Consider the following 24,592-nt stretch of genomic DNA (forward strand, 5'->3'; position numbering starts at 1 on the left):
TTTTTATTTTATTTATTTATTTGAGAGTGACAGGACAGAAAGAGGCAGAGAAAGAGAGAGAGAGAGAGAGAGAGAGAGAGAGAGAGAGAGAATGGGCACGCCAGGTCCTCCAGCCACTGCAATCGAACTCCAGAGGCATGCGCCCCCTTGTGCATCTGGCTAACGTGGGTCCTGGGGGATCAAGCCTCGAACCAGGGTCCTTAGGCTTCACAGGTAAGCACTTAACCACTAAGCCATCTCTCCAGCCCGCCCCCAAAGACTTTTTACAGACTCTTGCCTCCTCTGTAGCCTCCCTCCAGACCTGCCCCTCAGGACCCTTAGACCTTCCCTAGATGGGTGGCAGACCAGCTCCTGTATGCCCACCTGGTACTTCCAGTTTTAAAGTTGCTCTGCAGGCAGTGAGTTCTCTCCAACCACAACTCCCACAGGAAGGATGATAGGCAGAGGAGGGGGTGCCAGGTGCTGCCCTTTGAAGACCACCAGCGCTCTGCCAGTCTCCCCCTGAACTTGCAGTCTAGGATTCAAGAGATGAAGTGCCGCCCTAGCAGGTGCCTGGTCTGATTCAGGCAGTGCCAGCTCAGAGTGATTCTTGATGGTCTGGGGGACACACTCTGGCCTGTCCTGCATGCATGTCTTTAGCAAGTGAACTACAGGAAAGACAGTAGTGGGTTATGTGGTTGGGGACATAGAGATGGGGGATCAAGGGTCATGACCTTCCTTCAAACGGTTCCCATCACTCCTGATGATGTTTCAGAACTGACTTGTATGGTTCCTAGCCTAGTAGTTAGGGCTCCAGCCCCTGCCATCCCGCCTGCAACCATCCAGGAGCCTTGGGATGTGCCCGGTGGTGTGGATGTGGTCAAGACCAGTCAAGGAGTGATGGGGTGGGTGGGAAGAGGAGGCAAGCGAGGCTACTGGGCACTCCTAGATGTCACCAATGGTGTCACAAACACTCAGGTTCAGGGGACTTAGTTGCCCACATCTGAGCTTAGGACACCCAGGACTGGGGCAGCACCTCTCAGCTCTGTCCCTAGACCATGTTTCTGAAGGGACAACCAGACTGACTCCACTGTGGTGAGGTGTTGGAGGAAAAGGGTGGTGGGGCCGAGCCACAATGTGGCAAGGCGGAGCCAGCAGCCCATGTGGCACACCTCAGGAGCTGAATATGACATGGTTCTACATAGATTGCAGCTTCAGAGTTGAACACAGGTTGGATCAGCCCAGCCCAGCCCAGCCTGAGGATGTGGCTCAGGGCAAGCAGGCAAATGCTTATCTAGTCTAAAACAATGACTTGTCAACAAAATCACTCAGTTAAAGCTCAGATAGGTCAACTTGAAGAACTCAAAAGCAACCAGGCTTCCTGCTTCCCAAGCGTTTTTATCCCCAAGACTGCAGGTCCCCACAGCACAGTGCAGAAAACTCCCAGGGTTCCACAGCTCTCGGGCTCCTCCCCTAAACTGCAGACAGCCACGTTTCTCCCTGATAAGTACTAAGACTTCTACAAATCTAGAAACAAACAAGGAGTTACATCAACCATCACCAGAGACAGTGCTCAGACAAAACCATTAACATAGCGTGGAGGAAGTCGACTTTGCTGAGGCAGAGACAAGAGCTGGACCCGCAGTATCACAAGAGACAGCCAGTGGGGACGTGGGGACGGCAAGCAAGGGCAGCCCAGCCAGCCAGCCAGAGCCACTGCAGTGTGACAGAGACACACATACCAACAGAATAGGCAGAGAGGCAGAAAGATCTCCCACGGGAGAGAGATTCGGGGAGAATGAGAGATGGGTGGGTGGGGCGGAGCTAGGGTATCACTTCCACCTGTGGACCTCACGGATGTGTGGCGTGGCACGTATGGAAAGGATGGCCTGGAGTGAGAGTGTGTGCTGATTGTGATGAAAACACAAGGTCTCTCCCCCTTGTGCTCTTGACCATTTGAGAGCTATGGGACCGTCTCTATTCCTGCTGGGCACACAGTGTCAGTGGGTGCTAGATGTCCTCCCATGTGGACTCTGGACACTCACAGGGAAGCACGCTCCTCAAGGGCCTCAGGATGGTTACAAATGTCTACATCACATTCGCCACACACCTCAGTGGCTATTTCTTCATAAATCCAACAACGGTTTCTAGAGTCCCAGGAAAAAGCCCCAACTGTCAGCACACCAGCCTCCTCAAGGACACTCATCTGAGCAGCTATGTGTCTTAAAAACACAGCAGGTGTTACACTACACTAAGAACCGAGGGGGCTGTTGTAAGAATGGGGCCTGCACCTTGCTAGGAACAAGCAGCATCTGACATGAGTTCACGTGGCCGTGATGAAGGGTCCTACTCCAGGTCATCATGAGAGCCTGTGTGTCACACTGCAGAGCCCCTACGGGCTTCACAGAACTCACAAGAAGCTGCACAAATTCTGACATTCCACACCCTAACTGGCGGTGCGAGCAGAAGACCCTCCTGAAGATCCCTGGAGCATATCACCTCCAGCCTGGCCACCAGACTAGCCTGACTGCAGACATGGGACCCGTGATTCCTGGAAATGCAAGCCCATGTTCGGGGTTTGACAATGAACAGCTGAGGTTTTCATAGCTGATCTCTGCCTCTGGCCTGCCGGGAAATCCTCTAACGGCCACTTAATGGTCCTCAGCACTTCCCTGACAAATCGGATATTCTCCATGTTTGTACTCGCTGCAGGCAGATTCATTAAACTCAGAAAAAAAAAAATACTTCAAGGGTCATTCATCAGTACTTGGCAGGAATACCCCCAGGAAATGTAATTATGACAAATTACTACAAAATGAGTGTCCTTTCTTTCTTAGAAATGACCCAGGAACCTCACTTCCCCTCTACCCAGCCCCTTGGTTCCCTTTTTTCCAGCTGGTGGCTCTGCTCCCTTCCTCAGGATCTTTGTACTTTGAATTCCAAGGCCCAGCATCTGCCTCCCACTGAGGCACCAAAACCAACTTTGAGGGGACGCAGCCAGCACCCAGTCCACGCACACGTCCCATATCCTTCTTGCCCCTTGCCCTGCTATCAAGGAGGCAGCTGTGGGGACCAGCTAGCTAGGTGTTCCTAACAGACAGCCAAAGCCTTTCACCCACCACAGCCTTTTCACAGCTCTGGAGCCGCCCTTCACTTGCCACCCAGCAGGTCCCTTGGAAATCCTAAACAAAGGAGATCACCATTTCTAGCATTCACTCCCAATATCCAGAGAGGGTGTGTGGCTGCCCTCCATCCTGAAGCAGATATGACCACTGCTGCCACCAGAGACCTTGGGGCAGGGGCCAGATGGCACCAGCAGGGCAAAGTGCCACACTCCCATCCTGCAGTGGTGGGCTGTTTTCCTCCCCAACCCAGCCAGTCCCAGCCCAAGGCCGCCTCCTGTCTATATCCCATTCTGTGAGCTATAGGTTAAATAGGACTCTGCCAACAATAAGACCCCCCAGTACCCAAATGTCCCCACCTGGCCTCTCTTCCCAGTTGGCACTGTCCCCCTCAGCAATGCCTCCATGGCAAACTCTCACATTCTCTGGGAACCCGAGGAGCAAGACGCACCTGTGCTTCTTTTCAGCAGGACCCACAGGGCTGTGATGTCCCGGGACAGCAGGGAGATGAGGCTCAAAGTCATACTGTCCCCGTCACCACCGGTCAGGAGCCAGAGACCTGTTTCCCCTCACGCTTGCCGGCAGCACACAAAGGAAGCTGGTGGAGCTCCATCTTGGGCTGCTGAGTAGGGCCACCGTGCCTCCTTGGGCTTGCTACGCAGCAGCAGCGCCGGCCTCTGAGCACAGCCTGCTGCTCCTCACAGAGCCTCGGATTCCCTGATTAAGGAGCCGGCGGCACAGGCTCACTTATCCTGTGGTGGACGATTAACTGTTGAAAGCCTGACAGCAGCTGAATCCTGCTGGCGGCAGAGCAGGGCACTGTGTTGCTTGTCTGAATCCTCCCTGTAGGGGCCCTACCTCAGCCAGGTTCCATCCGCTGGGACAGCCAGGGGCAGGGAGACCTAAGCGCAGGGGCCCTGCCTCAGCAAGGCCCTGGAGTGCAAGGTCTGAGCCACAGGACCCCTGCTCAGACAGGGCCAGTGCGCAAGGATGGCCCTGGGGAAAAACTGACCCACAGATGATCCGAGCTCTGCCTCAGCGACACGCCCACAAAGGAGGGATAGCAAGCCTAGAGCCACATGAACCACTGGTACCGCTCTTTGCATCCACCTGTCCACAGCAAGCTCACCTTGTAGCTTCATGAGCAGGGTACACACAGCTTGTCAAAGTCAGGACAGCTCCGAGAAGAAACAGGGACACTTGTATATGACATATGAAACCTGCCCATCTAGGAGAGAGCTGCTCCTCCACCTTCTCATTCCCTTCCCCGTCCTCTTACTTTAAAATTTATTTATTTACAAGCATATATATATATATATATATATATATATATATATATATATATATATATATATATATATATGATATGTATAGATAGAGGGAGAGAGAGAGAGAAAGAATGGATGCAGCAGGGCCTCTAGCCACTGCAAACTAATTCCAGATGCATGAGCCACTTTGTGCAACTGGCTTTCGTGGGTACTGGGGAATGAAACCCAGGATGTTAGGTTTTGCAGGTGGCTTAACCACTGAGCCATTTCTTTAACCCTCCTTTTACTTTTTTTTCACAAGAGAAATAATGCTTTACTGTTATTGCTAAGGTAAGTCCTACTGGGAAGCATAGCTTGACTCTAAGTTCAGTCTCAGTCTCTGATTCTCAGCTGCTAAGGGTCATTTCACTGCAGTTTTTCAGATGAGGAACTTGCCAACACGTTCAGGTCTCAGACATCAGTCCTGTGTCCATGCCTCATCCCACATCCATTCAAGTAGCTTTGTTCTAAGGTTGATATCTGCACGCTGGCTCTTTCAACTGCCAGAGTTTCCACACTGTTCCTCGGCAGCATGGCTCTTCTTCACACTGAGGTTAAACTCCTCCGCAGGAAACTCGTTAAGTGACCATTCACATCTCTGATCCTCTTGTGGGAAGTCAAAGATTCGTCCACAAGATTCCCTGCTGAATGGCCCATGGCATCAAAGTGAATCTTCATTTGATTAGGATGACCGCTGGTTTCTTGCTGGAAGCTGTTAATGACGTTGACAGTGCACAGTGTGGAAGGCACAGCTGACACTTCTCGAAACTGTCACCTAACTTGAGAACTCACTCACGCTGGTCCAGGTATGGGGCTGATACATTCATCCTCCTCCTCTGGCTCCATGTCAGCCTTCACAACCATCTGGTAGCTCAGTCTGGAGCAGTTACACTTGCCTGGTTCGTGCACCACAGTCCCTTCCTCTTATTTTTTTTTAATTAATTTATTTATTTGAGAGGGAAAAAAGGAGAGAGGGAGGCAGGAAGGGAGAAAGAGAGAGAGAGAGAGAGAGAGAGATTGGGTGTGCCAGGGCCTTTAGCCACTGCAAATGAACTTCAGATGCATGCACCACCTTGTGCATCTGGTTTATGTGGGTCCTAGGGAATCAAATCTGGGTCCTTAGACTTCACAAGTATGTGCCTTAACTGCTTATCCATCTCTCCAGTCCATTATTATTTTTATTTTTGTTTATTTTTTTTTTGAGGTAGAGTCTCACTCTAGCCCAGGTTGACCTGGAATTCACTATGTAGTGTCAAGGTGGCCTCGAACTCATGGGGATCCTCCTACCTCTGCCTCCCGGGTGCTGGGATTAAAGGCATGTGCCACCACACCTGGCTTTCCATTATTTAAAAAAATTTTTATTATTCATTTATAAGCAGAGACACAGGGAGAAGGGAGACAGGAAATGAGGGAAGGAAGGGAAGAGAGCGAAAGAATGGGCACACCAGGGCTTCTTGACACTGGAAACGAACTCAGACACATGTGTCACTTTGTGCATCTGGTTTTACATGGGCACTGGGAATCAAACCCAGGCCATCAGGCTTTACAAGCTAGCACTTTTAACCACTAAGCAGCCCCTCCTCCTATTTTTAAGTTATATTTATTTGCACATGCATGTATGTTCACACACGTGTACACACCAGTCTTTTGCCACTATAGGTTTTGCAAGCTAGCCCTTTAACCACTAAGCAATCTGCCCAATCCCACTCTTTTATTAAAAAAAAAACTTTTTTACTTATTAGCAAGTGGAGGGGGGTAGAGGGAGAGACTGGGTATGTCAGGGCCTCTAGCTACTGCAAACTCCAGATGCATGCACCACTTTGCTCATCTGGTGTTGTGTGGGTACTGGGTAATTGAACCTGGCTCTGTAGGCTTTGCAGGCAAGTGCCTTAACCACTGAGAAATCTCTCCAGCTCCCTCTCCTTCTTTTTAAAAGTATTTTATTTATTTAATTGAGAAAGACAGGGAGAGAGAGAAAGCAAATGGGCGCACCAGGGCCTCTAGACACTGCAAACAAACTCCAGATGCATGTGCCACCTGTCAGTGGGGTAGGTGGCCCCCTCACCCTCTGTAATGCACATGAAGAGAATGACTGTTTTTGTCCTGGTGCCACACTGTGCGGTGTTTTGGGGAGCTATGCCATTGATAACTGACATCAGGGCATGCAGCTGTACCACATCGGGTGGTGTTTTGGGAAGGTGTTCCATTGATAACTGACATCAGAACATGCAGCTATTCCACACACTGGAGAACCTGCTGTGCTCACACGTGGGTCCTGGCTACTCATGCTACCGTCTCTTTCACCCTTTCTGAGAGAATGCCTCTCTCGGGTACACTACAATCCCAGAACTCCTGGCAGGTCCTGGCCATGCCAGATTACTTCTGAACAATGAATCTAGGCCAGGAGCTCAAACAGACACCACATCACTTTCTGGCTCAGGTCAATGCCCTCCTTCCCATGCATCCGTATCTCGCAAGCCTGCTCCACACTTCCATTGTGACACAGAAGGGACATTCTGACTGGAGACATGGTTTAGCAGTTAGGTCACTTGCCTGCAAAGCTAAAGGACCCAGGTTCGACTCCCCAGGACCCATGTAAGCCAGATGCACAAGGGGGCGCACGCATCTGGAGTTCACCTGCAGCGGCTGGAGGCCCTGGTTCACCCTTTTTGTTTTATCTCTCTCTCAAATGAATAAATAAAAATAAAAACTATATATTTTTTAAAAGGGACATTCCACTATGGCAATGCCACCTTCCTGGTTTCTTTTGCAGACTATACCTGAGGTATACATGCAACTGGACTCACAACAGGTTTATAGTCAAGTACAAGGCCTAAGAATGACTAGCAGTAAACTGAGATACTTGTCCTGTGTCCTGAGGTAAGCATCCAAAAGTGGAGGTTGGGATAACCTAACATAGTTGCTCTATAGAGAAGAACAATCCAGGTCTGGAACTGGGGTCCTGACGCCATTCAGGGTCTGACAGGAAGAACCTCCAGGTGAGATCCTAGTGCCATGAGAGGTTATGCCTGCAGGTCCCCGCAGATGGCACTTTGCCACTCTTCTCATCAAAGACGGAGGCAGCACGACAGCCATAGTTTCCTGTCATTTCTCTCTCCGGATGGACCAAAAGGACATGTGCATTGCTCACAGTGTAGCCTAGGACCCACCCTCTCCCACCATCTGAGGCTCAGTGCTTGACCATTATGGCAGAAAATCATATAAAAAAGTTGTTTGCTTAAGATACACACTTCAAGCTGGAAAGATGGCTTAGTGGTTAAGGCACCTGCCTGCAAAGTCAAAGGACCTAGGTTCGATTCCCCAGAACCCACGTAAGCCAGATACACAAGGTGACCCATGTGTCTGGAGTTCATTCGCAGCAGCTAGGGTCCCTGGAGTGCCCATTCTCTCTCTTCATCTGCTTCTCTTTCTCTCTGCTTCTTTCTTTCTCTCTTTCAAATAAATAAAAAAATGAAATATTTTTTAAAAGATACACCCTTCATTCAGTATGTTGGGTTAGGTGGTTCTACTGACACTCAAACATTTTTGACCCATAACAACAGGCAATTTGAGGGCTGCAGTGTAGCTGAGTGGCAGAGTCTTTACCTAGTATGTACAAGGTCCTGGGTGCCACTCCTTCACCAGCACTCCCTCCCTGACACACGGCTCCCCGATGGCACATGCAGGGTAACTACAACAAGAGAAAGGGCACAGAGAACAGGTCCAATGGGGACTGCAGAATCAGGAAGAAACTACTGCGAAAGACCCCTGCTGCCCTCCCAAGGCACTGCCCTGTGCTGTTCATCTAACACATAAAGTCTGGAAAGCCATCCTTGTCTCTGAATTCAGCTGGTACTCAGGAGGCAGGCTAAATCAGGCCTGTATGTATGCTTCCTTGGGAGAACCTGGGGGTGCAGGAGGCCCAGCCTCTCTTAGGCAGGGCTGGCTTATATATTTGAAGAAACACAGCACTGTCAATCACATTTGAATAGGTGGCACATATTACTTGTGTTGTCATTTTGAACACATAGCCTGACTGATGTGTGTTGGTCCAGCCCCAAAGAACTGTAGCCTGGGGCATGTCTGGCCAATGACAGATAGGCTCTAGCTGGGTAGCAGCTAACTTTCAGGTGTTTCCTGGAGGCCAAGCCTCCCCACTCCAGGGCTTAGGAGGACTCAGGTAGCAAAAGCACACCTTCAGTTAGGGACTGCTCACAGGCTCCTCCAGCCTACATGACAGAGCAGCCCTCCCTAAGAGGAGTGGGGCCTCACCTCTCTGGACACACTGGGCTGCAGTACAGATGAAAATTCGGATGCATGGAAGTTAGGATACTGGGAAGAGAGCTGATGACCGATGGCCCTGCCTGGCAGGAACTGGAGACCTAAGATGACCAGCTTTTCTCCAGTGGGGTGAAAGGCAATGAAGTCGCACAGGTGCTCTGGGCCAGCCTCCATGCTGCATCACAGACACAGTCAACCCTGTCTCCCAGCCCCAGCACAGCAGCGCAGCTGAGCACCCACCTACATGACCACAACGAGATCCTGAGTGCAAGGGTGCAAACCCTCCCCTAGGGACACGTTCATCTTCAGGTGGCGTCCTTTCTGCCAGATTCCAACCAACTCCAGCTTGGAAAGGAATCCCAGCCAGTTCTCCTATGTTAGGCCCCAAGCCTCAAACTGTCATCGGCCCCATTTCCCCAGGGACCTACCCACCAGCAGCCAAGTGCCCCAGGCTCTCCTTAGCTCAAAACCCCTGACCTCGGGATCCACTTGATGCTGTGTTCTGCATTTGGGTGTGTGTTGCATACCTTCTTCCCGGGGCTCTCAGGCATTTCTTTTCTCCTTAGTTGGCGGTGGTGAGGCTCTGCCTGGGGGGGGGGGGTGCTCAGAGCACTTGTAGCAGCTTCCATGTTACTTATGGCATAGTACCTATGGGTGCCGAAGTGATGTTTCCATAGAACAGCACAGGACCACAAGCGGGGGGTGGGGCTCAGTGCTGCGGTTGAGCCTGGACACATCTCAGATCTCCACAAAACCCAGCATGAGGCCCTGGTCACTGGCCTCTGGCAGGCAACCGAGCAGAAGCTCTGGTCACTGGTCATGGGGAGCCACTACTCTCAGTAATCCCAGCCCTGCCCCATCTTAATAAACTAAACAGAAAGACCCTCTTCCTGACGAGGAAGCCAGACCTACCAGCCCCAGAAACAATGGCTCTGAACAGTGAGCTCTTGCTACTCAGAAAGGCCTGTGACCTTGTGTCCAAGAGGGTCTTGGATAGTAGGTTATCTCTCACCCCACTGGATTGCAGAAGTGGCACCTCTATTGGACTAGGGTGAGATCACTGGTCTGGCACAATGCCCTGGGCACTGTACCCATCTCTGATGGACAGCTACATTGGCAGCCATGGGCAGATACACATTATCAAAAGCAAACACAGGTTGGGAACTATATCAAATCAAAGGCCACAGGAGTAGGGGAATGAAAGGTGTGGCCACATCATCCTCCAGGATGCTGCTAGCACACCAGGCACTGAGGCCACATAGGCCACAGGATGGCATGGGCTGGCACTTCTACCTGGACTCCCCGGATAGACTCTGAGCCTCCCCCAAACCTGCTCCTCATTCCAAGCCTGGAAGCTGAAGCTCACGTGTGTTGCAGCCACTGGGATTCAGAGCCATGTGCAGAAGCCACCCGAGTTCTTCTGGGGTTCACGGGGGGGCTCAGCTTCAGGGCCCACCTGAAGTCATTGATGGCAAATCTGGAAACCAGGTCAGATGCGGAGTGGGGAAGCTGCTCTGCCTGAGGCTTCTCCCAACTGAGAAGCTCGGGACCAGATGATCCCGCAGTTGGTGCAGGGCTCACAACTGTTAGTGCAGGGAGGGTGGGGCCTGAGTCCCTCAACAACACAGTTGGTGCAACTGGGCTGCAGGTCAGAGCCCAGCACGGCCAGCTCCCTGTGGCTGCCTGGGCACACCTGGGACAGTGAGGGTGGATCAGCCTCAGGTGGCTGCCAGGGTGTGTCTGAAGATCTATGCAGGAGGAAGTTTCGTGGGGGTGGCAGAAGGGAGGGCGAGGCCCAAGATTCCAGGCCGGCGGCACTGGCCTGTGCAGACAGAAGCACGAGAGCCAGCCCCGTACTGGGCTTTGTGGGTGGGCAGCTGGGTGGGTGCTGTGGCTGGAAGCCTGGCTTCAGTCCTGCCTGGGCCCCTCAGACCTGTGGCCAAGGAAGGGAGGGTCAGGATGGATGTTGGGAACTGGAAGGAGTTGGAGCATGGAAACTGTGTGCTCCCTGAGCTGTTTCCTGCAAAGTGTTTCTTGTTACAGTGAACACCTGTGATCCCTAAGCAGAGACCCACGGAGTAGGTGCTGTTAGGCTCGAGCCACTCCTGGTGCACACAGAGGGGCATAAGAGAACAAAGGGGATGCCGGGGGTGGGGGGAGAAGACATTAGGTAAGAAGGCAGTTGTCAGGGGAATGAGAGGGCATTGGAGACAGAAGGCAAGAGGGGAAAGAGAGGGAGAGGCAGGGCCAGGGCTGGAGGATGGGGTTGGGGTACAGGAGGGTAGGGGCTGCTCCAACTCCAAAGCTGGATGGAGTGCAGCATTTAAAAAATTTCCTTCTTGGATGGGTTGGAGAAATGGCTTAGTGGTTAAGGTGCTTGCCTGTGAAGCTTAGGGACCCAGGTTCGATTCCCTAGTACTCACATAAGCCAGATGCACAAAGGTGGAACATGCGTCTGGAGTTCCACTACAGTGGCTGGAGGCCCCGGAGTGCCCATTCTCCCTCCCTCTCTCTCTCCAATAAATAAACAAAATATTTTTTTCAAAATTTCTTCTTGGAGCCAGGTGTGGTGGCACATGCCTTTAATCCTAGCACTTGGGAGGTAGGAAGATTGCCAGGAGTTCAAGGCCACCCTGAGACTACATAGCGAATTCCAGGTCAGCCTGGGTTAGGGTGAGACACCACCTCAAAAAAACAAAAATCAAACAAACAAAAAGAATCCCTTCTTGGTCTGGAGAGATGGCTTAGCAGTTAAGGCTCTTGCCTCCAAAGCCAAAGGACCTAGGTTCAATTCCTCAGGACTCATGTGAGCCAGATGCACAAGCTGGCACATGTATCTGGAGTTCTTTTACAGCAGTTGGAGGCTCTGGTGCAATCATTTCTCTCTCAAATAAGTAAAAATAAAATATATTTTTAAAATCCTTTCTTATTCTCCAAACGCTCTAAGCTAATGTGTTTTTCTTCCTGAAGTCATGCACTTTTACAGTACAGAACAGTTCTGAATGTGAGAGACTCAACCAACCCTAAGGCTGAAAGAGACTTGATTCTTAGAAGGGCATCTGACTGGGCCATGGGAAGAGTTGGGGAGCATGGATCTGGTAAGACCACCCTGGCACCACATGCGGGAACCCTCCCACCTGTGCCATGAAACCTTGGGAAAAGATATCAAGAATGTCCCTGTGACTCCTGTTGTAGTCACCAAGAAGCGGGTTCTTTGGAAACCCAGAACTGAAGGGCAGCTGCATACCTGACCACTGCACTTCATAGTTGCCCCCACTTCCACCCCCAAGGACAGGACACATGAGCTTGAAGAGCACCAGGAACCTTACCTGCTCCTCCTTGTCCCCGGGGCAGGCCTGGCTGGCAGGACTCTGAAGGTCCTGGGGGTCTCACTCCCTCCCAATGTCCCATAGCTGTAGCCCACATAGGCAGCAGGCCAAAGTGGTACTGTCCACAGGTGTTAACAAGCCAGACGTGAGACTGGGGCTGAGCCAGAAGGGCAGACTGCCACCAGGGGAGACATCTACAGTGGACAGCAAGGGACAGAGCAGAAGGGAAGCCAGAGCTTGCAGAGGGCAGGATCCCAGACAGACAAAAGCAGCTGTGACACTTAGGGAGCACCAAGTGGGCGCCAAGCTCACACTGGGGGCCATCATGAGTTCGGTCTGTATTGCATGTGACACTTTCCCCACCATGCACTCAGATGAGGTGGTCATAAGCAAAGCCCAGGCTCTGCAACAGGTGAGTCCCCCATTTGTTGGGTACCAGCCACAGTCCTTCCACCTGTTGCAAGGCTGATGACTTGGGTTCTATTCTGCAATACCTTGAGAACCACGTGGCACTGATCAAATGGGCATGGTGGCTATATCAGGTCTCCTGGGCTCATGTGTAGCCTAGATACTACTTCCGGGAGGACAGCACATGTCACTCAGGTTCTACAGAACAGCAGGATACTGCCAGCACCAGCCAGGTGCAGGGCAGGGCCTGGTGTCAGTGGGAGCTGGCAACAGCATCCGGGAACAGACCTTGTTTACCACTGATGGCTACGGGGCAGGGTCAGGGGAGGGAGAAGCCAGCCTTCATCAGCTCACAGAAGGCTTCTTGCCATTCTGCTCCAAGTAACGTCCTTCCCCAGAAGTTGTAACTTCCCAAGAATGTAGGGGATTCTTATCTTCTAGCCCCTAGCACAGAACCAGGTTTACAGGAAGCTCCTCAGGGAAAGGAAAGAATGAGGAAAGAAAAGCATTGCTTTAAAGTCTTCTGTTAATTTGCTGATTCTTAGCTTGATGCAAGACCACCTGTGTCTCTGAAATTCTGCTCCTATTTAAATAGAGACAGCACAACCAATGCTTTGCAGCTCCCTTTAGACAGCCATAGAAATGGCAGTGCCCTCACAGGCGTTCTTTGAAGACCTGCAGGTGGGGTGGGCACTCACTTCCTTTCTGGGAGGCACCTTGCACAAGATTGTCCCTTGTGCTAGTTTTACTATATGGCTCTTTACTGTGTCCTTGAAAAACCACACTTCCCTAGAGACATAGCACAGCCTCCTGTCCTCAAGCTCACCCAGCACTGCAAAGCTCAGTATAAATGTTCTCCAGTGGGCCTTTTAGCAGCGCAAATCCTCGTGATCTTCAAACACAGAGGGACATGGGCTTGGCTGGCTCCCTCTGCTCTGACGTAGGCATGGCTCCTGCAACTCCAGGTGGCTTATTTACCACAGTGAAAGGGACACACTGGGCAGGCTCCATCTGAGAGCAAGGACAGGACATGAATGTCTCTCATTGTGTCCACTCACTATAGCCATGTCCTGCTGGGGTGAGGTGTGAGACACACACACACACACACACACATACGGGAGTGGGAGAGAGAAAGTGAGCAAGCACCATGATGGGGAAATCCACACATACCTCCAGCGGCCTACAAGGAAGAGATCCATCCAGCTCCACCCAGGATGACAGAGTACACAATGGCCTCCCCCCGATTTGCTCACCGGGTCTTCTGCACATGGTAAATGCACGTTTTTATGATGGCAGGTTGGCACCAAAGACTAATCTTAACCACCTTTTCTCACCATATATTAGAAAAAAAAGCAAACGTGGTGAAGAATGTAAACAGTGCTCAGGAGCCACCATGCCCATATGGCAAATAGCAAATATCTATTATCAGGCCCTGTTGTACTTGCTGTGAGTCAGAGATACCATACCTACCCAGTGTCCACTTGGCCTAGAACGCCACAGCTACACTCTAGAAGGACGCTTCTACCTCCCAATGTCCCCTTAGCTTTGCTGCAGACACAGATGCTTCAAACTACCCCCTGAGGCCAGCCCTGTTCACTTCTGCAGAGCAAAACCACATAGCCAGATTTCAACCAATTGTGCAGATAGCGTTTTGTGCTCTTCAGAGACCCTTTTCCCATGGCCGGATGTGTTGTTTCAATCAATTCTTTCTCTCCGGTCAGCTATGGTGGTTCAGTGACCAGAAACTGCTTGTGCAGTAACGGGGTTGGCAGGACACTTCGTGCTGGCCAGACACACTCACACACCCTGTCTCGTCTACCCCTGTCGGGCCCTGGTGGGAGCGGGGAGGGCAGAGGCAGGAGTAGGTAGCCTAGAGCCCTCCCCTCGACGGCCCCCCACCCAGACCATGCCGAACAAGGTAGTTTAAAGGTCTTACCACTTGTCAGCTACCATCAAAGCGAGAAGGTCAAAGGCAGCATTAGGGGGCAGGGTGGGTTCCAATGGTCCCACAGATGGGCTGTAAGTACCTCCCCATCCATAGATTCCTCTTGCCAGGCTCCCACACTCTTTTTGAGCAGAGGAGCTAAATTGCTAAGGTTGAGGCTGGACTCTGCCAGGCTGCAGGAAGGCAATTTCAGTTCCCATTTGGCCCCCAGTTCAGTCGTTCATTTCCAGCAGCCCGTGGGGGAGGGCAAGCAGCCTTTGCCCCTGCTCTGAGGCAGCATTTCTGTGGGCTTTGCTGTCATGTGAACAGCAGGTCCAGGGGAACCATGAGGGGAAGTTGGACCTTAACGTGAAAAGCAAGAGAGAAGAAAGACTCAAATAGAAAGCGTCCCACGCTAGCAGCACTGGGGTGGCTCTTGTGGCAGAGGTGCAGACACGAGGGAACCTGCCGTGTCCTAAAGCCCCCACTGCTCCAGGGGCTGCAGGCTGCCAGGCACATTGTCACACTCGTTGTCAATTTAGGCACAGCATTCTTTGAAAGCACTGAAAGATTTCTGTATGCAATCAACTTTGGACATGGCATCAGGGACCCAGAATGTGCCCCTCTGTGGGCAGGCAGCAGCAGGGTACTCACTGCAGAGCTTTTCCACTGTGATCTATGCATGAGGGGCACTGTCATGTTCACAATCAATTCAGCTAGTGAAGACAATCCATAGACATGGACAAGCACGGCCTCTTTGCTTGGCAGCCTGGACCCTGGTGCCCCATCCACCCAGTGGCTTTCCTGGGACCCAGTTTGGCAGGGATGGTGGGGAGTCAGGTGTCATGAACCTATAGGGCTCTCTGCTAAGGTACCTAATGTGGGTCTGTACACCCAATAAACGACATAGAGGGTCCCCACACAAAGTGCAACTCCCTAGCCTGTTTCCATAAGGAAAACATGTTCTTATTTTACAAACAGATAAATGAGGCTTAATGATGTGGGTGGGTGAGGCAGGCTCCACCCATAGAGCCACAGTGTACACTGTGCCAAGCTGCCCTGTTACAGCTGTCCCCTCAGGCCACGGGATTGCATATGAGAGCCCCACCTGCCATCAGCCACTACCCGGGCCACCCCACCCCACCCCACCAACTCTTTCTCTGCAGAATTAATTATCCAGGCTGATCTTTATCACCTCCTCCTCCCCAAAGTGGGGCCTTTGCGTCTCCAGAACCCTCTCTACCATGGCCAAAGCTATGTGCCCTGAGCTTGCATTCATAGGCAATGTGTTCTATGCCCGCGGGACACACCTGTCCCAGAAGATACACCTGAGCCTCTCCTGTGAGTGTGGAGGAGTCTCAAATATGCCCTTCACATCCTCTTTGGAGAGGTGGCTGGAGCTGCACAGTGCACACAGGGGCACTTTAGAGCGACCCAGGAGTAAACAGGGCTGGCAGGAGCCACCTTTGCTATGCCTTCTCCTGCACTGCCCATACAGGTCTAAGCAGCTTTTCTGGCAACCTCTTTCCCATAGTCCTATCTGTCACCTTGTGTGCTCGGGGAGAGACAGGTTGCAAAGTTCTGTTAGCGGCAATGCTCTGACCTTGATGTGGACTAGAGTGTTGGGCCAGGTGGAATGCTACAGGATTCCAGGCACGACCTGTCCTCCCAGAGCTCAAACATGCCCACCCTAAGTCACACCGATAAGATGGGATCCAGCCAATGGAGAAGGAAGGCCTCCCCTCCTTCCGGGAGATATTCTGCACTCAAGGCTGAAGGAAGGATCCTTCCAGACAGCCCTGCTCCTGGCCCAGGACTTGGAGGATTCTGTGACAGAGTTTCATAGGGTCAAAGCTCCCTGGAGAGCTGACCACAGAAGCAGCTTGGTGCTGCTTGACCCAAATACAAAAGGAAACCCATCTTCAAATTACCACTGTCGCTTTGTCACGGGGACAAGGATACCACTCAGCTAACAGTTCTGTACTGTTTTGCATTTATCAGCAAGGCTTATGGAGCTCTTAAGAGATAATGGCCTGAATTCTCATGGGCTAGGTGCTCAATGAACTGTCCTGTGGCATGAGGGGATCCCTATGCTTGCCAACCGGGGGACTTTATTTGCTTTTGGTAGCAAATGTCATGAGGTAAATCAAGTGGCAACTGTGGTGTGAAGACATATTTCCTCCTAGTTCCCACCCCAGCAGCTACAGAACTGAGGGGGACACAGAGACCACAGCATTCTACAGAGACCACTTCCCTCATGGACAAGGGACATAGCGTAGAGCACCCAGACTGTGCAGGGTGCCTTCTGACTCAGAGGACTCCAGGACTTACCCGCAGCCACAGAGTGCAGCCAGGAGCACCACTCGGAATAGATGTAGTAGCATTTCATTTCTGCCACGGAAATCCAGACAGGTGTCCTGTGTGCCATGGCCACCCTACCCAGGCACCGTGCTCCCCAGGCACCAGGAGCCCGGACTGCCCTCACTGCGAAGTTGCAGGAGGAGCTGCCTGGCTCTTTCTTTCATTTCAACATGAAGCAGGATGGGGCACTAAAAGGTAATTGCTCTCCCAAGACTAACAGCCCTCGCTCCACCCTGCATATTTACACATGACTCCAGGAGGAGGCAGCCTGCAAGTGGCTTCAGGAAAAGGAACAATCAAGCCATTCTTGGCAGCTAGAAGCATGGAGACCTCGTTGGGGATGAGGATGACTTCCTTTCACAGTGAGGCAGGCCAGGAAGCTGCCACTGTTAGGGCAGGGAAGCAGGTGGGTTATCGGAGGTCACTGGAGTGGCTCTTTTGATGTTTCCACCTGGCAGGCCCTGGCTTTAGGTGGAGCTGCATTCCTTGCAGGAAGGGCACAGGCAGAGGTGAGGGACCCACATCCTTGCCCCCATCTTCTCCACTTGTCACTTGAGATCAGCAGCTTGGAATACAAAGAACGTCCTGTACCCAGAGCTCACACAATACTGGAGTCAGGGTATATATACACACATGCACGCACACATGCAGACGCACGCACACGGGCACACGCTACGCAGTCTGGCCCTGAAAGGGCTTCACTGGCTAGAAGGGCAGCAATCCAGGCAGTACTGAATCCTGAACCCACCTAGCAATACACAATGAGGTGACTTGCAGACTCCAAATCTGGTGACTGCCTCACACCATATTTTCCCATACATTTGTTCTCAGCCTACTTTGAAGGACCCCTGGGGCTTTCCCACAGAGACCCTCACGTTTCCTGTCCTACTACTAGGACAATGGGGACATCTGTTCTCCAAGATGAGCAAGGGTATACTGTGGGCCAGGCAGGACCCTGGGCAGGTGTGCTGCTACCTGAATGCTGCTTGAATGCTCCCTGGGGACCAGAGATGCCACGGGGACCCCCAAAGAGACCCTACAGGGTCCGGAGTACACGTGGGATGGGGATTCACAGCACCTCCAGCCTGGAACCTTCTTTAGCTTGAGCAGTGGTCCCAGAAAAAAAACAGCAATGATGGTGGTGGACACTAGAAACTGACTTCAATTAAGCTGTCTAAAATTTGAAAAAAATGATTCCATTCCCAGATTTCCTCAGACCGGGGAGCCACTTCTTATAAACAAGTTCCAGGGGCGCAATGAGGAAATGTCTCTCACCAGTGTTTCCCCTGCAAACAAAAGCTCTATAAATCAGACAGCAAGCTCCTCCCACCTAAGTGGCCTCCCCAGCTCTCCAATCTTTCAGCCAGAGACGCAGTGCTGGGGATAGCCCTTCCCTTCCACCGTGTGCAACTTCTGGAGCATGGACGGCAGGCGTGCATGTGTACACGCCTCATGGGCAGGACTGGTGGACCCAGGGACCCAGCCTCACACTGCCTTCTCCCACATGCTAGCTCACAGAGAAAGCGACTTTGAAGAAAACACAGGGTTTACCTTGGAGATCCTCCACAGCCACAATGACCCTTGGCCCGAGCCAGAAGTTCACTTAGGAACACCAGCTCTGCAGCCTGTGTATCTGGCATGGGAGGCAGCCACTACCACCTCTCACAAGACAGCATCCTGATCCACTCTGCCATGAGCGCCTTCTGAGAGCAGCATTGAAAACCATGCCTTGCTGGAACCCCATTGTGACCCTGACCTGCTCAGGAAAGAATTCCACTGAAATCACAGGGCCTGACATTTCTAGGTGCCAGCAAGAAACATCTGACTAAGGAGCGCTAATTTTCCAAAAGAACGAAAAAAATTCCAAACATGCCATCCACTGAGAATTCTTACAACTCAAAGTAGCTATCTGAGAGATGGGTTTCCTCTAGAATTCTTTCTAGAACAGTTTTTCTTGGCACCTTATATTCAAACATTTCCCCCTTTGCATTAGCTACCAGTAAGCTCAAAGGGAGGTTATGCACTGATCAACTCTCCCAAGTTACCTCAAAAGTATTTTATCTACTTTTTTAAAAAAAATTATTTATTTATTTATTTGAGAGCGACAGACACAGAGAGAAAGACAGATAGAGGGAGAGAGAGAATGGGCACGCCAGGGCTTCCAGCCTCTGCAAACGAACTCCAGACGCGTGCGGCCCCTTGTGCATTTGGCTAACGTGGGACCTGGGGAACCGAGCCTCGAACTGGGGTCCTTAGGCTTCACAGGCAAGCGCTTAACCGCTAAGCCATCTCTCCAGCCCTTTCATCTACTTTTTTAAAAAAATATTTCATTTATTATTTTTTTTATTGGAGAGAGAAAAAAAGAGATAGAGAGAATGGGCACGCCAGGGCCTTCAGGCACTGCAACCAAACTCCAGATGCATGTGTCATCTTGTGCCTCTGGCTTACATGGGTACTGGGGGATTGAACCTGGGTTCCTTAGGCCTTGCAGGTAAGCACCTTAACTGCAAAGCCATCTCTCCAGCCTTCATCAGCTTCTTTAATGACTTCTGTCTCTACATAGAATTTCTGAATTCTAAATAAGACAGTTTTTCTTGAGTTTACAGAAACAGTCTCAAATGTAACAGAACAGAGCAGAGAAGAGACCTTCTCTGTGGGATTTGATGTCTATTGTCGATTTCTTCTGTATCCTGGTGTCTCTTCATGTGCAGAAGATAGCATAGGATGATGCCCATATCAACACCAACTTCTCTTGGCTAAACTGATGACATCCATTTCTGGTATCAGAAAATTGCCATTTTTAGCCACACTTTTTCTGACACCACCTGGCCCCAGAGAAGAGGCATCTTTGCCACATGTTGTGGGAAGTCTGATGATCTCTCTTGAACTGATTTTGTAAGCGCACAGCACAGGGAAAACGACCTGGCAGAGTCTGTCCATGGCACACAGAGACCATCCTGGCCTGCATGGATGATGTTCAAGGAAGGAGAGTAGAGAAGACAGATGGGACCTGGCAGTGCTGAGCAGCTGGCTGCAGAGGACATTCACCCAGGGCCACAAAATGTCACAAACACACAAGAGTCCCTTGACCACTGTGTCCTGCATAGGTAGTGTGGCTGTGAAGAGGCCACACCCCCAGGTGGTCTTCCCTGAGTGGAGGCTCCTGACCTTGGCCATGGCCCAACACAGAGCAATGGAGCCCCACAGCCTGGGCCTCCCTCTAAGCTTCCTGTCCTTGCCATGATCTTTGTGGGCCCATGAATGACACAGCCACAGCCAGAGGAGGCCTCAAAAGGTAAATGAGGCTCTTCCCAAACTCTGAGGGCAGGGCCAAGGGGGCACATACTGCCACTGTGCTGGGACAGCCTAAGGGATCTTAATTTTCATTATTCATGGGACAGAATCAACTACAAGTGATCCCTCGTACTTCTAGTGGGAGTGGTCAGTAGCATGCCAAGCCCCACATGCCCATGCAGGTACAGGAGGGAAGAAGTCTGCCCTGCCCACTCTCACCCCATGAGCAGTCACCCCTGGAGCGCATGCATGCACAACCAGGGTTTGCACCTGTGCCTCTGGCTCTGCCCATGACCTTGCTGCAACTGGGGCTCAGGGGTGCCGACTGGAGGCCATGTGCAAGGAAAATGCTTTCCCAAACCCCCGACAAGCAGTCCATTCACACCAGGACTTCTCTGATGAGACTGCAGCTCGGCCAGATTCCTTGGTCTGCTTGGACATGCCTCAGAGCCCATCACTGCCTTGCTCATTACGTCATGCCACTGTCTCCCTGTCGTTTGCCATAGCTCCAATTGTGTGACAGCTATACACAAGCCTTCTCTTCTGGACACAAACACATGCACACACATCAATCCTGGGAACACTAAATGTTCAAGAAAACCTTGGCTACTGCCTGACAACAGCCATGCCAAGCTGCTGCCGGCAGCAGCGTCTGCTGGAGCTGTACCTGCCTGGGCTGCACCTGCTCTGAACTTCACGCTCCCTGGGCTGCACCTGCCCTGAGATGCATCTGCCCGGGTGCATCTGTCTGAGCTGCAGCTGCACCAGAAGGGAACCCAACAGTCTCCACTAAGCCCTAGACAGGGATGCAGGAACAGGAGGGCACCCAAAAAGTGGGTTCTCGGCCGGAGGGATGGCTTAGCAGTTAAGGCATTTGCCTGAAAAGCCAAAGGACCCAGCTCCAGGTTCGATTCCCCAGGAGCCATGTTAGCCAGATGCACAAGGGGGCGCATGTGTCTGGAGTTTGTTTGCAGTAGCTGAAGGCCCTGGCACACCCATTCTCTCTCCCCCCCTCTTTCTCTGTCAAATCAATAAATAAAAATAAAATTTTTTTAAAAAGTGGGTTCTAACACCCCAGAGAGAGCACAAGAGCTCGAAGGACAATGACACAATACTTATCAAACCTGGCTTTGGGTGCTCCATTTCATGGGACAGCACTTTAGGGCCCTACCTTGGAGCTTCTCCCTATGTTTATGTCTAGGGCCTAGAAAAGAGGGGAGGGCTGGAAACAGAGCAATGGGCACTTTGATGTGTGCTTAGCAGGTGCCAGGATTGGCTTGGCCTCTGTCATGCCCTGACCCTGTTCTGCCCTGACAAGTGTGCTGTGAAGACATCAGAGGGTATGGTAAGGAGGCTGAGGAGGGGGGTCTCATCTCTGGTTGTCTGTACCAACTCAGTTTGGCGCAGCCTGACCCACACTGTTAGGGATACTGTCCACACAAATGGGAGGGGGAAGGGCCCTCTCCTGTCCCGATATGCCCTCACTGGGTCATCAGGGGCTCTGGACTATCCTCCAGGTTCTGCCTTCTGGGGGTAAGGAAGGTGGTGAGCTGTAGCCGCCTCCCTTGACACTCTGGGGTGCTAACAGGACACCACCTCACAGGCACTAACCATTTCCTAAAGTCCGTGGGCTTGAAAATGTCCTCAAACAACCCTGAGAGCCAATCTAAGGAGTACTTGGGTTTCCAGTATGTAGGTTATAGTGTCCGCTCAGAGAATTCCATCCTGACACCCTAAGGATACTGCATGAGCCTGAGGTCAGAGGCCATGGCTGCCCCACATTCCCTGGCAACCCCCCAGTTCTCAGGTCCTTGGAGAGAGAGGGCAGTGCGTGCTCTGCCAGGACCACAAACCCGCCCCAAGGCCCTTCTCCAGCTCCTGCCACTGGAACGTCCCCACCCCGCTTCTCTGCAAGTTAATCTGTAAAATATTATTCTGAGAGTTGTGAGAATTTAAACTTTACTGTCTGGCAGAGCAGGTATGCTAATCCAAAATAAAAAGCTGCATTGTGGTGAAGAGAGAAGGGTCAGGTACCAAGAACAGCTATGTCACTATCACACACCTGACCTACGTGTGCCTTCTTTTACAATGCACCATGGCCACCTCCTCATCGTCTACCTGGAACCCAGCCACAGCAGCTCCTGAACCAGGTCCTGGGGCCAGAAGACACAGACCCTGAATGAGGTAGATCCCACACCCAGACCCTCTTTGCTTTGAGCCAAGATGCCCAAGAGGTCAGCATAAAGTTATGAGTCCTGCAGGTAAATGGCTCATAATATGTTCACGTGATCAAAGAATCATCCGTAGAAGGTGCCTGCCTATAAGGGACACCCAGCCCCTGTCCCCAGTATCCCAGCAAGGCGACTTCCCTCATGACTCACCTGGCTTGTGGCGCCCTGGAGCTCCCCGGCGCTTCCTCGGCAGCGACCAGAACCGCCGCCCGGCCCCCCGAGATGCACCCTTCTCTGCCATCGGGTCGCCCTCCTGTGGGCTGTGTTGCAGTGAAGCAGAGGTGCTGTGACTCTGACACCAGCTCAACTATGAGTCAAACAATCGCTGCAGTTTCCACTGCGTACCGGTCCTCACCAGGACAGTCAAAAACTGCGCAGGTACCAGTGACCTGCAGTAGGCACCTGGGTGCTAAGCTGTCACGAGAAATAGGTGTGACGTCCCTGGTGACCTTGGGCTTTACCAAGTCACAAGGGGGAAGAGCGTCAAGTGGCCTTCCTGGGCTCCTAGCCTCCCCTCAGTCCTCAGGTCCTGTAAAGTCCCCCTGCAGCAGCCTGAGTCATAGCGCCTGCCTCTTGCCTCTCAGATGGCAAAGGAAAGGTTGTCGTGCTGTGGCTGAAGTCTTGCGGAGTGGGGATGGCCACACCCGCCCATCTGTGTGTGAACTCTCAATGCTTCCTTCCTTAGATGGGCCCTGTGGATAGAGCTCCAAGCGCCAGAAACACCTTCCAGGCCTCAGGAAGTCTCAAGTTCAAACAAACAACTACAAACCCGGAGGAAGGGAGGGACTGGCTGCTGCTTTTGAAATAAACTGGGAAGTTCCCCCGTCTGCTGTCCAGCCCTGGCAGAGGAAATGGTGAGGCGCCCAGCTTGGCGAGGACACTTTCCATGAGAGTGTTGAACCTCCCAAGCCAGTGGCTCCTGACCTCCACCTCGGTTGCCCAAGGATGCTTCGGAGGGAAAGTGAAGGGATAATGCGAGGTGCCACCCTGTGGCTCCATGCGCTCCACACACCCTGGTTTCAGATCCCCACACTGGATCCTCCAGGCAGTTTTAATCATGATATCACTGGGCATGCCAAGGGCTTAAGTGTGCTCATTGTCTTTTCAATACTATTAACAGCTCTACACACTGTGGCAAGGGTGAGTGGTCAGGTGGGCTTCAGGAAGATCTGCCTGTCCCAGTCCCTGCCTGTGCCTGACAGCTGTTGACAGTGCCCCTCCTCCCAGGACCTGTTTACTGGCTATCATCCCACTGGAGTATAAGAGATAGGGGCTGGAGAAATAGCTTAGTTAAACGCTTGCCTACGAAGCCTAAGAAGCCTGGTCCGAGGCTCGATTCCCCAGGACCCACATTAGCCAGCTGCACAAGGGGGTGCACGCGTTTGGAGTTCTTTCACAGTGGCTGGAGGCCCTGGCGCACCCATTCTCTCTCTTTCTCTCTCTCTCTCCGCCTCTTTCTCTGTCTGTTGCTCTCAAATAAATAAATAAAAATGAATAAACAAAAAAAAATTTTAAGAGATAAAGGTGGGGCAGGTGCCTCCACCTGTAAGAGGGCAGCTAAAGTGCCCAATGTTGGCATTCCATAATATGGTGCTCCCATCCCAGATGGTGTTTTTAAAAATACTTTATTGTTATTTATTTATTTGAGAGAGGGAAGGGGGGAGAGAGAGAGAGAGAGAGAGAGAGAGAGAGAGAGAGAGAGAGAGAGAGAGAATGAGTGCACCAGGGCTTCCAGCCACTGCAAACGAACTCCAGATGCATGTGCCACCTTGTGCATCTGGCTTACGTGGGCCCTGAGGAATCAAACTGAGGTCCTTTGGCTTTGCAGGCAAGCGTCTTAACCACTAAGCCATCTCTCCAGCCCCCAGGTAGTCTTCTGTTACAGCTGCGCTTCTGAGAGGGACAGGTGAGCACAGCAAGCATGGCTTGAGGAGACAGAGCCTGATTCCCCCCGTCCTATCTTGTGCACCCACAGCTCCCTCTGGAAACATCAGGGTGACCCTGAGGCCACTGTATCCCAAATATAGCAGATGGGATCTATGTGTTCTCAAAGGCCACTGAGATACACAAAAGAACAGGGTGCCTCTACGTCTCAGCCACTCAGACTCCAAAGAAAACCATGATCCAGCTGGAAGGAAAGGCTTGGTCCTCTGCTCTGCCCTTGCCCATGCTAACCAGTCAGGAGGAGAAAGAAGGCACATGGGGTGTGGTGTTCCCAGGGTCCTGCGCTTTAAACTCTGGCTTCCACACAGACAGGATTCCCAACCATCCACAGAAGCCACCCACAGCAGTCAATTGTGACCACAGGTCTTGGACCAGACTGGCATTTCCTCCCCCAGCAAGGGCTGAAGTACCA

General features: G+C 51.9%; 1 protein-coding gene across 16 annotated transcripts in view; it reads right to left on the reverse strand.

Annotated features, from left to right (window-relative positions):
• Mcf2l (MCF.2 cell line derived transforming sequence like) overlaps positions 1–24,592 on the reverse strand; it is a 169,879-nt gene that overhangs the window by 78,480 nt on the left and 66,807 nt on the right. For 2 of the 16 annotated variants that reach the window (XM_045145135.1, XM_045145144.1), the window contains exon 1: positions 22,387–22,492. The exons of 13 other annotated variants lie outside the window; for them this stretch is intronic. In XM_045145135.1, the coding sequence (XP_045001070.1) occupies positions 22,387–22,477 (91 nt within the window). In that variant the 5' untranslated portion in view covers positions 22,478–22,492. Of the gene's footprint in view, positions 1–3,552; positions 4,014–22,386; positions 22,493–24,592 lie in introns of those variants that run through there. One more of the 16 variants, XM_045145137.1, reaches the window with a different exon arrangement.

This window comes from Jaculus jaculus, chromosome 3 (genome assembly GCF_020740685.1).
Source record: "Jaculus jaculus isolate mJacJac1 chromosome 3, mJacJac1.mat.Y.cur, whole genome shotgun sequence".
Lineage (NCBI taxonomy): Eukaryota > Metazoa > Chordata > Mammalia > Rodentia > Dipodidae > Jaculus > Jaculus jaculus.